At 29.7% G+C, this 17952-nt stretch overlaps 2 protein-coding genes across 2 annotated transcripts; one reads left to right on the top strand and one right to left on the bottom strand.

The window, feature by feature from the left end:
* The first annotated feature begins 3228 nt into the window (after positions 1-3228).
* Positions 3229-5261, top strand: LOC113849435 (serine/threonine-protein kinase OXI1-like). Its single transcript, XM_027479347.1, has 2 exons — positions 3229-3761; positions 4355-5261. The coding sequence occupies exons 1-2, from the start codon at positions 3229-3231 to the stop codon at positions 5259-5261; spliced, it is 1440 nt and encodes a 479-aa protein (XP_027335148.1).
* A 6895-nt stretch (positions 5262-12156) lies between these two features.
* LOC113849434 (isoprene synthase, chloroplastic-like) lies at positions 12157-16332 on the bottom strand. Its single transcript, XM_027479346.1, has 7 exons — positions 16084-16332; positions 15377-15635; positions 13920-14295; positions 13603-13821; positions 13181-13319; positions 12579-12827; positions 12157-12462 (listed from the first exon to the last, which is right to left on the bottom strand). The coding sequence occupies exons 1-7, from the start codon at positions 16330-16332 to the stop codon at positions 12157-12159; spliced, it is 1797 nt and encodes a 598-aa protein (XP_027335147.1).
* Positions 16333-17952: the final 1620 nt, after the last annotated feature.

Here is a 17952-nt window from a genome sequence, read left to right as displayed (position 1 = left end):
GTTCAAATAGCCTTAAAGTTTGTTCTTATGTTTTAACTTGTTTTTAAAATTAATAATAGTGTTCAAAATTAGTTGCCGACAGCTCGAAAATTGTACAAAGAAAATGGAATAAAAAATAATTATAATTTTTTTGTTATAGTTTTTCATTGTTATTAAGAGATTTATTTACGTACTAAAATGAAATACTCTTTTATCCTTTATTAATAGGAAATAAAAATTTTAAAATTAAAAAGAAAATAAGAATGTTCGTTTTTAAGACTTACATACTCAATTAATTTTTTTCAGTATTTGAAATACTAAATAGACATTGATAATTAAATATTTTTAAGAAATTAATAAGTTTTTATTTAAAATACATAAATATTTTTAATATTTTTAAATGATAAATATAATTTGTTATATATTATTTTACATTAAAAGTATGTGAATATAAAAATTTCCATCACATAAATTTCGTATTGATTAAATAAGTAATAAAGTTTTTCTTTCAATAAATTTTAATAGTTAAATTTTTTAATACATCAAAATTAAATGATAGCTACCTAGTGTAAATATACATGCATGTATGTATACATTAATTATTATATATTTATTAAATACTGTATTAAAATTTTGTTAAAGAAAATTAAATTAATTTATATAATCAAACCACCGTTTACTTAATATGAAGTTTATTGATCCAATATTTATTGTATAAAATTTTATTTTAAAAATAAAAACTATTTCTATAAATTTTTTAATTTTTTTGTCTTTTTATAAAAAAATTAAAAAATAAAACTATATGAAATATTAAAGGGCTATTATATTATTTCCTCTTTTTATAGTATTATTTATTTATTACGATATTTTTGTAATTTATTCTATTTCTTTTTTTATGATTATTTTACTAAGATGTTTACTTTTTGTATTATTATTGTATGATAGTTATAAATTATATATGTACATGATTAAGTTCATATTATTTAATTATTGATGGTAAACTTATCATTAATTATTGGTAGGTCATGACTTATTTAATTATTGTAAATAAATTACTGTGTCATTACCAGTAATTATCATCTCACATTCAAACACTTTAATTGTTTACTAATCTTAAATTTAATTAAATTTTTTTAATTATAGTATATGGTATACGACATAGTTTATTGTTTCACCGTAAAAGTCACCATTAGCCATACCATTCATAACCTCTTTTGGTTCTCCAACCATGATTTCCAGTGAGACACATGTAGCTTAATTAAATGGTGCTTGAATTTTTATTTTTTTTTACTGTTTATGGTAAAAAAATAACAATTTTGTAAACAAATAATCAAAGAGCAATCTAGGGACTAGATTAGGTCCTCTTCGGATTCTTTTAAGTGTGTTGTTAATGTAACAGTAAAATTAGCGTTATAAAGTAGAAGATTAAACGGAAATAGCAACTAATAATCAAACAGAATTTAATCAAAAGTAGATGTTTTTTCAAAAATGTACTACAACAGGAACCAAATTGTAGAAATAGGAACAAAAGCAAACAAACAAAGAAACTGGAATTAAAGTATAAGAATGTAAATATGTGGAATGCAAATGTACAACTCCTTACAACAGCGAACAACGGCCACCGTGAATCTTCTGGTAGCTGGTGTCTGGCGTGGTGCAAGGTTTCAGCACTTCAGAGAATTTAGGTGCAGTGTTAGTGTGTAAAAAATCGTCCCCTGTAAAATGATGCTTTGGAGTATTTATAGGCAGGATGACCACCACTATTCTCCTCCTTTTGCGGGCACTTCTTAGTAACTACCTTCAACTATTGATGCCCATTATCCATGATTGTTTGTGATCGTACTGTTGGTTGAGGCTTCTTTCAGAACCGCTATCACCCACGATCTCTTTTGCCTAGTGGTAAATATGTTGATGACTGCTAGTGACCGCTTTTAGATTTTTACAATGACTTGATTATTAAGGCTTTTGTTTTTTTCTATCTTTTCGAGTATTTCTGGGAGAAACCTAAGAGGGCTCATTTAGTGTTATAGCCTTATAATAATTTCCCTTTGACTTCTCTTTTCAACTAATTTTGGAATTTTGAGAGCTTGTCTTAGTCTCGTGAACTTGAAATATTTTCTTTGCTCATTCCTATTTTTCGAGCAATTCTGGAGGGACTCTAGATCTCAATCAGGTTTGTGGACTTAGAATATTTTCTGACCACTTCTTGTTTTTTGAACAGTTTTGGGTGTTAGGAACTTAGAAACTCCTCGAAAAAGTCATCAATTTTGTGGACTTAAAATATTTTCTTGTCAGTCCTATTTTTTCGAGCAGTTTTAGAGAAAAATAAACGAGATAACAAAAACCTCTAAAATAGCTCAAGATGTGTCCTTTTTTATATGAAAACTAAAAAATCTTAGACAACTTTCTAATACTTCTTAAGTTTAGACCTATTTTTAAATTCCTTCATGATCCTCAAAATTTTGTCAAAATGTAGCTTTCTTCAACATAATTTTTAATTTAAAAAATTTTGATTACTCTAAACAGGTAGATTAAGAAATGATTTTGAGGAAGAAAAGAGTGCGAGGATACAAGATCAGGTTATTGAATATGTTGATGTCATTGTTGTAGATTTCGTTGACATTGTTGACCATGGACGGATATGCATCAATTGAGTTTTGATGATGATGAGATCTCGTTTAGAACATAAAAGTAACTTAAATGATATCTTCTAAGAATGGACAATTTCATTTGTAACGTGCTTCCCCGACTCCATCCCTTTCCTTAATAGGCTAATAGTGCAGGAAATTAGTTACTGACAACACAAAAAAAATGAAAAATAGTTATAAAAATTTATTCATTGTAGCTCGTTATTATTAAGAGATTTATTTACATTCAATACATTTTTATCCTTTATTAATAAAAATAAAATTTTTAAAATTAAAAAGAGAATTTTAAAATTTCAAAATTTCTAGAGAAAATTGTAATTATCCTTCTAGAACGTATTTCAAGTACTGTCGCGATGATCCAATGTTACTTTTTGCATTTTCTTCCTTGTTTTGGGTAAACCATTTTCTTATTATAGCCACTTCTGATTTTGAAGTTTGAACGTCCCTACTAGAAGCACACGTAATCCTCTATCTTCCATCAAGTTGTCATTGGGCAAAGTTTCTCTACCGCCCTGACAATCCCATTTTAAAACACTATTCCCAATAAAATTTTGCCACGTGTACAACAATCAACGAAACACAAAGAACACATGAAATATGCATGGGAAATATTTCGCATAGAACCACACCTACGCAACCCTATAAAACCCTCTCCAAACAACAAAGCACAGCTGAAACGTACCCCGAGTCAACCAACACCGTTGGGGCTCTCTCGAGGTACCCAGTAACCTCCACCATGAACGGCGGCCACAGAGACGGCGATAGTAAGAATCTCCGCCGCAGTGAAACCTTGGACTTTCAAAACCTTAAGATTTTATCTGCCGTGGGACGCGGCGCCAAGGGCGTGGTGTTCTTGGCGAGGACGTATGGCGCGCGTAGCGGGAGATGGTTGGCGTTGAAAGTGGTGTCGAAGGCGTTGCTTCAGAAGAAGAACAAAAACAACGGCGAGTGCAAAAGGGTGTCGTTTGAGAGACACATACTGCGTCATTTCGATCACCCATTGTTGCCCAAGTTCCATGGGGCATTTGAAACAGAACAAATCACTGGGTTCGCTATTGATTTTTGCCACGGTGGAAATCTGCATTCTCTTAGGAAAAAGCAATCTGAGAAAACGTTCGCTGAAGAAACCATAAGGTACCTCATTTTTAATTTCCTTTCTCCTTTCCAGTGGGGAAATTAAAATCGGAAAATATTGTTGTATTTTGTTGTTTTTTCAATTTTTTTAGTAGAAGAAAATGATTCTGGAAAATGCATGCACACGACTAATTAAGATTCAGATCAATGGAAAATTTTGAAAATTTTCCTCGCTTTCTCTAACGTGAGGGGAAATTTAAAAATGGAATTGTTTTTTGTTCTGTTCGGTGATTTTGAAGTGACAAACAGTGTTTGAGGAAGAGGAATGAGATATGTAAATCATATTTTTTTAATAGTTTGTTATCACATTATCAATTTTATCTTAATTTTTTTAGTTTTTTTAAATCATAAGAACTTTTATTAGATTTTATTATATGAGTAACATTTCTTTCTTTTATTGTTCTGTTCTGCGTGATTAGAATTTTTTTCAAAAAAAAATTCTTTCTTTTTGTATCAAGTAAATGAAAATAAAATAAAAAATGGAAAACTTTGTCATGATTAGAACTGAGTTTTGATTTCCCTCTTTGAAATGTTGAATTTTTCCTTCATTTTTGTCGTCAATGATCTGATGCAATTTCGTTTTCCTTGTGAAGGTTTTATGCAGTGGAATTGGTGCTGGCATTGGAGTATTTGCACAGTTTCGGAGTAGTGTACAGGGATTTGAAGCCAGAGAACATCATGATCCAAGAAACAGGTCACATAATGCTCGTGGATTTCGACCTCTCCAAGAAGTTAAACACAAAGTCCCCAAACTCACTGAGTTGCAACTCGTCACTCGTTTCTGACTCAGGATCAGAGAAAGAGCGAAGGAAGCGATGGTTCTCGCTGTTCAACTGTTATAGTCAATCATTCATACCCTCGGATGAGTTGGAGAATCAATCCGACCGGAACTCGGCGCATCGAAGCAGGGCAAACTCAGTGGAAAAGTCCAACTCGTTCGTGGGAACAGAGGATTACGTGGCACCGGAAGTTATATCTGGCGAAGGGCACAACTTCGGGGTTGATTGGTGGTCATTAGGCGTTGTTTTGTATGAAATGCTCTATGGTACGACGCCGTATAAGGGCGCAAATAGGAAAGAAACGTTTCACCGGATTTTAACCAAGAACCCTGATTTTACGGGTGAAACGACGCCGTTGAGGGACTTGATTCAGAAGCTGCTTAATAAAGATCCAGAATGTAGGATCGAAGTGGATGAAATCAAGGGTCACGATTTCTTCAAGGGTGTGCAATGGGACACGGTCTTGCAAATTGCGCGTCCACCGTATATTCCTCAGAACGACGTTGACGACACGACAGGGTTTTCAAAAAAAGATGTGGAGTCCTTTGTTCATGGAATATTTTTCCCAAAGACTAAAGGTGTCGAAGAGAAAAATAATGAAGCTGAGAAAACGAAGGATGGGGTGCAGAAAGACGACGATAATAATCACAAAGATAAGGATGCGTGGGTTGACAAGTTGAATCCGAATCGCACCACGGACGAAAAGTTTTTAGTTTTTTGATTTGATGGCTTTTCTTCTACATATATTTTTGTTCTTTCTACTTGTAAATCTTGTATCTCGCCATGTTTTCCCCCATTTTTTTTTCCCTTTCCAACCAAATTATTTAATTAAACCAAATTTGGGTAAATATTCCCATAATTAAAGTATGAATAGTTAAAGAGACATGTAATATTCATACCTTGTGAGCTTTGAATTTGAATGCCTTCTTGAATGCATAAAAACATAACGTTAAAAATACATTAAAAGAATTTAATCATTGGAGCACAAGTGCATCAAAAGTATAATTGTCCATTCATAACCCAGTTGATTTTACGTTAAAATGTAATTAGATACAATATTATTTTAATTTTGTTACTATTTATATCTTTTATATTTTTTCACACGCTATTTTCAAACACATATTCAATGTTTTTCAAATGAACCAATTAAATTATATTTTAAATGCTATTCTTGTGTTGTTTTTTTCAACTTTTGGAAAAAAAAAAAAAACACATCCACCCACACAAAAAATATACATACATATCATATCAACATGTGTATATTATAAACGAGAGTCTTTCTTTAAAAAGTAAAATAATAAGTTATTCTCCTTTATAATTCACCACATGTATATCTTAGGATTAAAATTGACTCATAATAATATGTAAATTTTATTTAAAATTTTAGAGATTAAAACTATTACTTAATTTTCCTTTATTATCATAATTTTTTTTGTAATTACGTATTTTTTATATTTATAAACTTTTATTTTTCAAAATTAAAGTTTTGAAAAAAATTTGTCTAGGTTTTAACAAAATTGACATTATCCCAATTTTTCACATACCTAATAAACCATATTATTCAAAAATAGTGCAAATAGATTACAACAACTTGATATACCACAAAAATAAACCATATCCACATTACATTTTATCAATTAGAAATCAAATAAATTTTGTAACATATGAATATTTATCATTCCAAAGTATCAAAACATTAATACATAAAAAATGATGAATATGTACAGATACAATTACAGAGAATCACAATTAAAAAGGCTCAACAATTTATACACTTTTGCCTAATGAATTTACAAATATGACTAAGTCTTGTAAAAAAAAGTACTAAGAATCAATTGTACTTAATGTGTCCTTTAAATATTTACAGTACATATATGCACACCACTCCCTTTGCACTTGATGAGTTCTATTGTCAGGAAAGGTTGGTAATTGATACTCTTGAAAATACTGAAAAGAAAATAAGTTACAAATCTTAGTTATATTAGATATAATCCAAATGATCAGACACTATCCTAGAAGAAATTGAAATGATATATCAAGATTTTGGATATGCAGTCCTCTTACATTAACTAGGAATATAGTTTGTCCATGGTGCAAAGCATCTCCAATGAAGAGACACACATAATATGCATAGTCATCATTATTTGATTGCTTAGTACACTATGTACATGGAGGAAAACAACATAAAAAACATGATTAATAATTGAAAAATATTGAGTGTAAACTATACAGTGTTATAAGTTACAAGTAAAAAGAGTTTTTGTATCATATATATACCTATATAGTGACCCATCTTGTTTGATGCATCTTTGTCCTAGAGGGCTGCACTTCTCTCTCTACTCGATATGTGACAAGAGCACTAACAATGGTGGATGAAAGAACAAATTTACAATTAAACCATATTCATATATGATACACCAGCTAGCAGGAAAAATCATGTATACTTACTTATTAAATACGTTTTGCATATGTGGTTTGGTCTTCAGCTGTTTGCGGAGGGGATCCATATAATACATTGTCTCATTAGAGATGTTGATGGCAACTAGGATCCAATGTTCCCTACCAAATAGTGAAAATAAATGTTTAAGATTACAATAATTAAATATGATAATGAAAATTATAAAACAAATATGCATGGTCATAAGATTGACTTACCCAACATTATATGGTGCGAAAACCAAGTGATCTTCACCCTATGACGCTTTAACATGTCATCTATTTGTTTTTGTGGGGTCTAATTGAGGTCTCCATCCATTTCATAGGGAGATATAAATGAAAACCTACTTGCCTTAATTGTCCCTTCTAAATAAGCTTCTTGTAGTTCAAAAGAAGAATCAACAAAGTGTCTTATGTATAACATTTCCAATAGGGTAACTCAAAAAAAATTGACCTCTTTTTCCAACCTCTACTTGAAATGTCTTTAGCAAATGGTTTCTTAAAAGTTGTTTTGATGTCTTTAACCTCTTCAAAGATTTGTTCTCCATTTTTTGAATATAGACATCATCATTCTTCACAACTTCTATTAAAGGCTTTTCATTTTTCTGAAAGGATGACTTCGTAGCAACTACCTACGATGCCCCATGAAAATATTCTTATGACAATGTTCAAGTCTGATATAATTTGTATTTTCAGAACATATTAGGCATGCATATTGACCCTTTATGCTATAACAAAAAAGATTTTCATAAGCAGAAAAATCATTAATTGTACCATACAATATTAGCTTAAGAGTAAAAGATTCATCTCTAAACTCATCATATACTTCAATGTCGATTTCCTAAAACTACTTCAAATCTTCAATTAGAGGAGACAAGTAGACATCAATGTCATTTCCAGGTTGTTTAGGACTAGAGATTAACAAAAAAAACATCATATATTTCACTACATGCAATGCCATGGAGGTAAGTTATATATTAATAAAATCACAGCCATGTACAATGGGTGCTACTTTGCATGCCATAGGGGTTCAATCTATCGGTTGTCAAAGCAAAACGTATATTACTTGTTTTTACTGCAAAGTCTTTATATTCATCATCAAATTATTTTCATTGAGGAGAATCTACTGGATGCCTAAGCTTCTCATCTTTAATTCTGCCTTCAGCATGCCAAGTCATTTGCTTTGCATTTTCTGCAGTGCGAAATAAGCGCCTTAATCTTGGAATTACCGGAAAATACCACATGACCTTTGCAGGTGTAGATTCTTTCTTTAAGTAACATGACTCATTACACTTTGGACATTAGCTTAGTGATGCATACTCTTTTGAAACAAAATGCAATCATTAGGACAGACATGTATCTTCTCATAGGTTAATCTAATAGAAGCAAGTACTTGTTTAACATCATATGTTCTCGTAGGTAGCACACTATCCTCTGGTAGCATCTCATTTAATAAAGTTAATAACTCTGTGAAGCTTTTATCAGTTCATCCATTTGAAACTTTGAGGTTATAAAACTTTAACATAAAACTTAATCTTGTGAACTTTCTGCATCCATTATACAATGGTGTTTCCGCATCATTATTTAGCCTCTCAAATATCTTTGGATAATCTTTAAGATCTTCTTCAACAACAGAGAGAAAATTGCAGTGCAAAAGTACATACGTTGCTTCAGGAAACACAGAAACGATAAAGAAAATACCTTCTGAGTATCACTGCAATGTCAACGGTGGTTTTCTGCAATGCAAGTATCTCAGTGAACATTGGGAACACAGAGAAATTTAGAAGTACAGAGTAGACGCGAGGACAGTAATGACGAAATTTGGGGGTTAGGGTTGTTTTTGAAAATCAACTTTCAAGAGTAGTTAAGACTTAATCGCTCTCTAATTTACACTTCTTACAACAATTCCATGTGTCAACTGCTTTGTAATCTTTAAGAGAGCGGTTCCACGTGTCAACCGCTCTCTGAAATATAGATCTTCTAATAGCTCTCCAAGCTAACTTAAGAGAGTAGTTACAAATGAACCGCTCTTATAAGTATATATAAGAGAGTGGTTTATTCAAAACTTCTCTCCAAAATTTAGATGTTTTAAGAGCAGTTACTTCTTAACTGTTATCCAAGTTAAGTTAGGAGAGCGGTTACAACTGAACCGCTCTGATAAGTATATATTACAGAGCGGTTCGTTTATAACCGCTCTCAAAAGAGTACATTAGAGAGTGGTTCATCTAGAACCGCTCTAAAAAGGTTAAATTGGAGAGTGATTGAGCGCTAACCGCTCTCTTAGTCTCTTATACAAAGCGATTTTTACTAACCGCTATCTAAGATTGCGCTACAAAAACTCATTTTTGGCGTAGTAATTGTATGAAGTTATCATACCAACAAGCCAATAAAAACAATATTCAGTTGTATAACTTCTCTCCTAAACCAAATAAAATTATCCTCAACATAACTACTAATTGACAAGTTAAATTGATGAATGACTGAAGTAATTAATGTTGGTATCAAAGTGGCAATTTGAGAAAAATTTCACTCCTATTGGGTCTAAACATCTTTAACTTGCAGCTCTATATCTTGAATGTTGATATAGGAAGTGTAGTCACATAGTTTACCCAATCTTGACATAGTCATAATACCACAAGGAAACTTGCCATTTACTAAGTCGAAAAGTCATCTCTCATAATATTTTCAGTCTTTTTGATTTCTTGCTACGAGTGAGACCCTCCATCTTTATTACGATCTAATAAATTATCTTCCTTAACATATTTTTCTCTAAGAAGTTGGACTCAAAGTTTATCTTTTTTATTCATTATATTCCAAACTCTTTTACCTAATAAGGCCACATTAGCTTCCATCATTATTCTCAGACCAAACCCACCATATTGAGTTCCACGAATGATTGTGTCCTAATTCACCAGTTTAATTTCTTTTCTATCATTATTCTTCCAAAGGAAATCATGCCCAAACTTATCAATCAAGTGACAAATTGATTGAGGCAATCAATATAGTTGTAGGTAGTTTGTTGGGATTGTTGTAATAACTAATTTAGCTAGAGTTAAATGTCCTAATTTATTAAGAAAACTAGATTTTTAATTAGTAAATCTATGTTGAATTTTCTTCACAATGAGTCAAAGTGTCTTTTTTTCACTCTACCTAAAATTGTTGGAAAGCCAAGATACTTATCAAGGGAAAGAGTAAGGCGAATACTTAAGATAGAGGTGAACTTGACTTGTTTCCAACCATTAATACCAACTGAAGAATAAGCCCAAGATTTTATCAAGTTAACCTTTAAACCAAATACAACACTAAATCAATCGAGAATTTTCTTTATGATTCTGATTTGAAAGTTTTTAGTTTTGGTAAATAAAAGCACATCATCGGTAAAAAGTATATGTGATATAGTTGGGCCATTTTTGCTAACCTTAACTAGTTGCAATTGATTATTCCTCATAGAATTTTATATAGTAAGAGTCAACGTCTACATACACAAAAATAAAAGATACGAAGAAAGTGGATCACTTTGCAGAAGCTGTAATTTGGAGAAAGTAAAGGAAGTTTATTCTCATTCCATAAAACACTCATGGATGAGGTAGTAACACAATGCATAATAAGAGCCACTACTTTATTTAGAAACCCAAAGTTTAGGAAGGTACACATTAAGAATTTCCAATCAATGTGATCATAAGTCTTTTCTAGGTTTAATTTAAAGGCAACATCCCTCTTTTTTCTCTTGGACTTGTGCATCATATAATAGATTTCTTGCAAAATAATTGTGTTGTCTATAGTACCCCAACCTAGAAGGAACTACTTTGGAGAAGAATAATAAAGTTATTAAGAATAGGTATCAACCTATTAACAAGTACCTTTATAATGATTTTGTACAAGACATTACAAAAGCTAATAGGCCATAATTTCTTGAAATTGCTAAGATGGTTCACTTTTGGAATGAGAGAGATAAAAGTCTTCGAGAGCTTGTTATCAAAAGTGTCTTTTTCAAAAATATCACTAACTAGTTTGCTTATATGACTACTCACTACACGTCAATAACATAGGTAGAAGATTGCTTGGAACATATCAGACCTAGGAGCCTTGTAAGGGTGCATAGCATGTAAAGTTAGTGAGACCTCTTCTTTTGTTATAGGCTGCTCCAAATTAAAAGCATTATTACGTGTGACTGTTGGAATATTATCTAGATGGAATAGTACATCTATGACATGAGATTGATTGCAAAAAAATTCACAAAGACAAATATGTTATGGTCCGCAAATTTAATGCAATTCTCTTTGGACTTTTAATTGTTGATTTATGCAATTTTAAATATATATTTCTTTCTTTAGTATGTCTCATATTTGTATCTATTATAATATATATAATATTTAATTAAAAAATAAATTGTTTTATTTGTACTTTTTAGCATATAATTTTTTTATTATTCATATTAGATAATATTTGGTATTTTTTTTAAAAAAATTATGACAATAGTAAAATAATACATTTTTCTTACTTATGTTTAAAATTTAATTATTGTTGATATTTTATTATTTAATTGTTGTATAACTAAATATTTTATTATTAATTTTTAATTAAAATCATAATGAATTAATAAATCATATTAAATTTAGTTAAAAATGAATAAATAAAAAAGCTAAATTAACAACATAATGAAATATTTTATATGTTTGCTAATGTTTACATTTAATATTATTTTTTATGATTAAATTTTATTATAATTTAATAAATAATAAATTTATGATTTTTATTTATAATATTTTTATATTTAAAATATATTTAATTTTAATTAATTTTAAACAAAATAATTAAATAAAATAAATAGACACACACGTGGAAGGTACACATAGTGGTATTTGATGCGGTAAGTTTCAACTACATCACTCAAGCAAATATAGCATATCTGAGGTAATGCTATTGTACAACATAATTTTGTAGAATTTGAAGGAAGGAAAATAGCTTTTGGACATGAAATTTATCATTTATCTCACATAATAGTAGTAGCACATACACATTAAATTATAGATTAATGAGCACTTGGAAGAAGGAGTTACATAGAACCTTATAGACTTTATTAACTCAAAGTAACTTAAAGCAACTCTAACAATATTATTTAATGGATTACAAGTGTACTAAAAGGTAATCTTCAACAGTATACAACAAATTATGAAGCATCATGTTGTTACACTAATTGGAATGGGTTCTATTAGTAACAACTTGATTCTGTTCTGTGCTGTATTATCAGGCCTTCCAAGTCCATCTCCAAATTGGTATGTGCAATGGGAAACCCGGGCCATGTTAATAGCTATTTCCATAAAAGCTTTTGGAAATTTTGAATCCAAAAACTGCTCTTCGTTCATCTTCTTCCACTCTGTGTCGATCAAAATTCTAAGATTTTGACGTGCTTGCTCCTCAGAAGTCCAAGTCTCATGCATGTAAGATGTGATAGAATTTGTAGTTTCACCCCTCTCCAACTCAGCCTGCAATGTATTTTCCAACAAAACAGAACACATCGATCAAAGTGTCCAATTTGGTGGGGAAGTGCTGCCCAAAATTCTTCTTGGTTCAAATTTAGAATTAGAATTGTTGAGATTACCTCCGAAGTAGCCAAATCGTTGCACAGCCTAAATATGGTGCATGAGGAGCGCACAAGGCCAAAGCAATTAGTTAAAGAATCAAGTGCTTGGTTTGTGTTGTTTGGGCTGACCAAGAAGTAAGAAGGAGCAAGTAATGCCCCACCAGAAGAGGAAACTAATGCATTTTCCAAGTACTCATCGAATGCCGGAATGATTTTGTTGTTCGACCATTTTGCTTCTTGGAGGAATGCTTTGCACAAGTTAGACCACTGAGGATTAACATGAAAGTGATCCAATTAAAGTTACTAATTTAATTTTATTGAACTTTGGCAACTAGTAAAATAATAAAACATCATTAAGTTATATTTATTTTATTACAAAAAATTACCCGCTTTGAGTTGTATATACATATCTTAAGAGGGAAGAGAAAAAGATATAAGCAGGTATATATGAAAAGTAAGGTGTTAAAATTTTAAATTCATTATTTTATTAATATTTGATGGTTAATAAAATATTATAACATCATTAATTTTATTAGTAAGGTGTTTCTATTTTATTGGCCTAGAGCTCTCTATTTACTGTATGAAACACGAATGAGAGAAAACTAATTAAATGTACTTACAGATTTTGCTAGACAAGGAAGGTTGTTCTCTTCCTTCTCTTTAAGGATGGTATACGCCGTGTCATTAACAGTATTATATAGGGCTAAGAAGCACAGCTTCATGTATTCTGGAAGTGCATTTATGACATGCACATCCCATCTGTAAGCGTGTACATACAAAAAGTACGTAACTGTGAGATACGCAACATTTATATTTAAAAATAACATCGCAATTATTCTTTATAATTAGATAAGATTCATATAATAAATTACACCATATATAAAAAGTTAGATCCTCATCCTTATGAGTTTTACCAGATAATAGAGAATGTTAAAAGTAGTGCATAACTAACATTTTTCTTCTATATATACTATCAATTAATTAATCAGTTTCAAAAAACTTAAAACAAATAATCAAAGTTAAATTGTGCTGCAGAATAAACCTCTCAACAGCATCTGTGAAGAGTTGTAGGTCATCCAAAGTACCATAGACATCATATACATCATCAATGATGGTGACCAGTCCAAACATTTTAGTGACAACTTTTCGACAATTGCTTAATTGAGGATGAGGGGCCATTCCTAGTGCCCAAAAGTACACCTCCATTAATCGGTCACGAACAAAGTCCAGTTTGCTAGCAAGTCCAATCTCCCTCCACCACCTATGACAAAAAAATTAATATAAGATAAATAGATCATATAATCGTATCCTATCGCAGTTACATTTCATATGGTGATTGAAGTTAACGATTTCTATCACCTTGACAGTTCTTGCAGTTCGTTTTGCATTAATGATTGTACCATGTTGAAATCCAATTTTGCAAGCTCTAGTAGTAAATGGTCGTGGGGTGTCTTTTCTTCATAATTGTCAATGAACCATCGAGCCTCTAGTCTCTGCAATCTTCGATGATAAGGAAGTTCCAATGCATGACTCACTTGTTTTGCCATTTTGGTCGCCGTTGCTTCTTTTAGTTTGTTGTTGAGATGAGTTCTTGAAAATTCCCTTGCCTCATCCAAGAGAGTTTCACCCTCAAAGGCAAGATATGATGCATCGTATAAACTTAACAAACCCTGCACATCATTGCTAATTTCAGCCTTGAAACTTCCCTCTTTATCCTTGAAACTCCCAAACACATCTGCAGTTCACACATATCGTCAATATGATCGGATATATTAATTGTTGGATTAGAAGTTTTTTTATCAATGTAAATTATTTTTATTAAATTTTATATTAATTTTAAATAATTTGATATATTATTCATTTAATTATCAAAATTAGTGGAATATAAGATATATGAAAATAAAACTTTATTATTAAATTATTATGGCTGATTAATAAATTTTGATAAAGTTTAATATAAATAATTAAAAATAATATATAATGATAATTTAACAATTAAATTGATAAAAAATATATTAAGTAGTTATTGCCTGTATAATAATTAATAACTCGCCCTACACATTGATTCCTTCTCTCCATCTCTCTCTCTTACCCATATGGTGAATATGAAAAAATTAATTAATAGTTATATAATCATTTTAAAAAAGTCATACGGGTAAGTATATTTTAATTTAGGTATGTAATTTTATATTCAACATTTATTTGTATTTTAAGAATATATATTAGATGTTAAAATAAAATTGAAAAATAAAATTTTTATTAATTTTTTATTTTTATGATTTTTTGTACACTTATATATTTAAAAATAATAATTCAATTAATAAAATTCAATGTTTACAAAGAATTATTAAGCAAAGTAACTTGATATTATATTTAATAATTTTATAAATATTAAGTTTCATCAATCCAACTATTAAATTAAAATTTCTTTTAAAGTGAATAAAATTTATATAAAGAATAAAAATCAAAATTAATTAATAGTTAATTGATGATTTTATTTTAACATCTTATACATTTTCAAACTTTCAATATAAACTATATGGATAAAATATAATAATTATAAAGAATTATTAGGCGGAAGTGTATTTATATTATGAGTATGGTTTGTAACTTTCAATTATGATTATTATAACTGTGGTTACACTACTACTAAAAGAAAATGGAATGTATGTGTAAGTGAATATCCACACTAAAAATGATGGCTACACAAGTAAAATTTTAAGTGGTGTTAGATAGCATACTTTCCTAACGTGTATTGAAATTTTGGACTTTTGAGTTTGACCGACACTAACAAGAACTACAGCTAGATAAGATACCTTGGGACACATGAAAGCCGTGTTCTCTAAGTAGACGGAAACTAAGAGCAGTAAAATGCAACCCACTTTTGTGTGTATCATTCACTGAAACAATCATTTCAAGGGCTTTCTCAATGTCTTCTTCAAACTTGTAATTCAATCCCAAGCGCTTGACTTTGTCAACTAAATCGAGTAAGCTTCGTGGCTCTATCTCTAAGCTGTTGATCATGCCTCGTACCTCCTCCTCAAGCTTTGTAGCCCTCTCTTGCACTGCTTCAACCTGTGCTTGGATTATTATGTTTATGATAATGCAAAGCCAAATCGTTCCGAAGGTTATAAGAACAATAATAGCGTCTGTTTTTGCCCTTGTGGAAGATTTTACAAGATAGCGGCAAATTAAAGAAAAAAAGATGCAAAATCAACATGGGTATATACGAACAACGATTTTGTTAGCCTTAGAATTGATTTTAACAATCTAAAATTAATAATTCTTTTATTAAAGAATGGAATATTTTTTAATAAAAAATTACTAGTTAATTTTAAATGTTTAAATTCAGTTCTAAAGTATGATATTGACAAAATTGATAAAATAAATCTAATTTTTGTATTTTTTTTTATATCTATAAATTTTCTTAAATATTAAATAAAAATATTATTTTTTATCATTTTATAAGAAAATAAAAGAAAAGGTAAAAAAAATATATAACAAAACTCATATCTATAATCACCTGAGTGTTATTTCTCAGAGACAGGGCATCAAAATTCCAGTGGTTGGGCTGGTAATTGGCGGTACGTCTGTTATTTTCTGTTGTTTGGGTATGTTCTGTGCTAACTGCGCAAGGGACTCGCCAAGGTTTGCATTTGAGAAGAGAAGGTGTTTGCATGGAGCTTCTCTTTGGTGGAAGTGATGAAGCTGTTGTTATTATTGGTGTGGTAAACGACAATTGGCTTGGCAAGCCTAGAAAGTGAGCCGCCATGGTGTTGCGATGATTTTCTGATCTTTATCACTGAACTTTTGTAGTTAAGATTAGTACAACTCCTCTCCTTTTATATTGAAATGAGGATCAAGGTTGATACGGGAACGTTGAATGAAACATGAATATCCTTACAAAATCGTAATATTTTAAATCTAAATCAGCAATTGAACCAACGCAACGTCCTGTTTGATTTGATTGACTTAATACAGGTGGCGGCGAAATTTGTTGTAACTATACGTTAAAATTAGTAAGATTTAAGTCTCAAAAAATATTTATTATAACTTTATAATTTTAATATAATAAACATTTTTTATTTAAAATACTTAAGTTCAATCTTAAAAATAAAAGTTAACAAAACTCTTAATTTATTTTTAAAACCACTATTTTCTTAAATGTTATTCATAAAACTTAACAATAAATTAATTATTTTCTAAAAAAATTTTAAACACTAATACATTATTTCAAAGATTCATCTTCATGCATTATTTTAACGTTATATAATGCATTATTGCATTGAATTTATGTTTATATTCGTAATGTCTGTTTAAATAAGAGAAGACGTCCGAGGATACAATTTATTTAATTATTTTGTCATATGTGATGGACTTTTGGACTCCAAAAAAAAAAATTCACTAAGACGTCAAAGGAGTATTTATTTTTCTTTTTAAATATAGTTTACAGTTTTTAAAACTAAAAAATTTAAAAACTTATTTGTTAATTTAAATTTTAAAAACTAATTTTAAAATTTTTTTATTTCTTTTCTCAAAATTTGCAAGATGCGGAAAACTTAATTTTCATTAATAATATTTTTATAAATTAAATAAAACATACAAATAAAGTGAGTTAGAATTCGCTACCTTACAACATCCTAGCGACTCTTCAAGTTTATAATAATGTTAATGCTTTACCACTTTTAAACCATCATTCTCACAACATTATTAGAATATGATTTTTTTAAATTGTTTTTAAAACTAAAATTATATTTTTCTTTATTTTTAAAATAAAAGACTATTTAAAAAAATTTAAATATGCTCTTAGTCTTAGATTTAGAATTTTTTTTATTTCTCTTAACTTTTAATGCTCTCGTCTCCGTTATTTTTACCTCACCTTCACTTTCTCACTTGCTATGATGAGATGCTACTGTTTATAGTAATTTTTTTTCAATAAATAAATAAATTCAAAAAAAATTATAATTAAATTAAAGATCATCTTAATAAACTTTTATTAGTATGTTTCTAATAAAATTAATAAAAATGAAATGATTAACATTTGAATGGAAAGACAATTACAAAGAACATCCCAATAAAATAAAAAATGCTAAGAAAAAATTTTAATAAAATAAATTTTAATTAAAAGAAATTACAACTTTAATTGAGATAACGTGCTTATTGATCTCTTTTTCCCAAAGTCTAAATTTTGCGTAAAATATTTGACATTTTTTGAAATACAAAACACGTGTCTAAGATATGAAGAAGTTCTCTTATCCGAATAAAAACTTATTATAGAAAAACAGCAAAGTAAATGGCTAGGGACAAGTGCCTAAACTTATTGCTTATTTTACATATTTCTGCCACGTCTCAATTTATAACTGTTAATAATAGCTTCGAAACTTAATTAACA

This window comes from Abrus precatorius, unplaced genomic scaffold (genome assembly GCF_003935025.1).
Source record: "Abrus precatorius isolate BTA unplaced genomic scaffold, Abrus_2018 Scaffold9, whole genome shotgun sequence".
Taxonomy (NCBI): domain Eukaryota; kingdom Viridiplantae; phylum Streptophyta; class Magnoliopsida; order Fabales; family Fabaceae; genus Abrus; species Abrus precatorius.
Note: the sequence above shows the minus strand (reverse complement) of the source record. Positions and strands in the feature narration are given on the sequence as shown.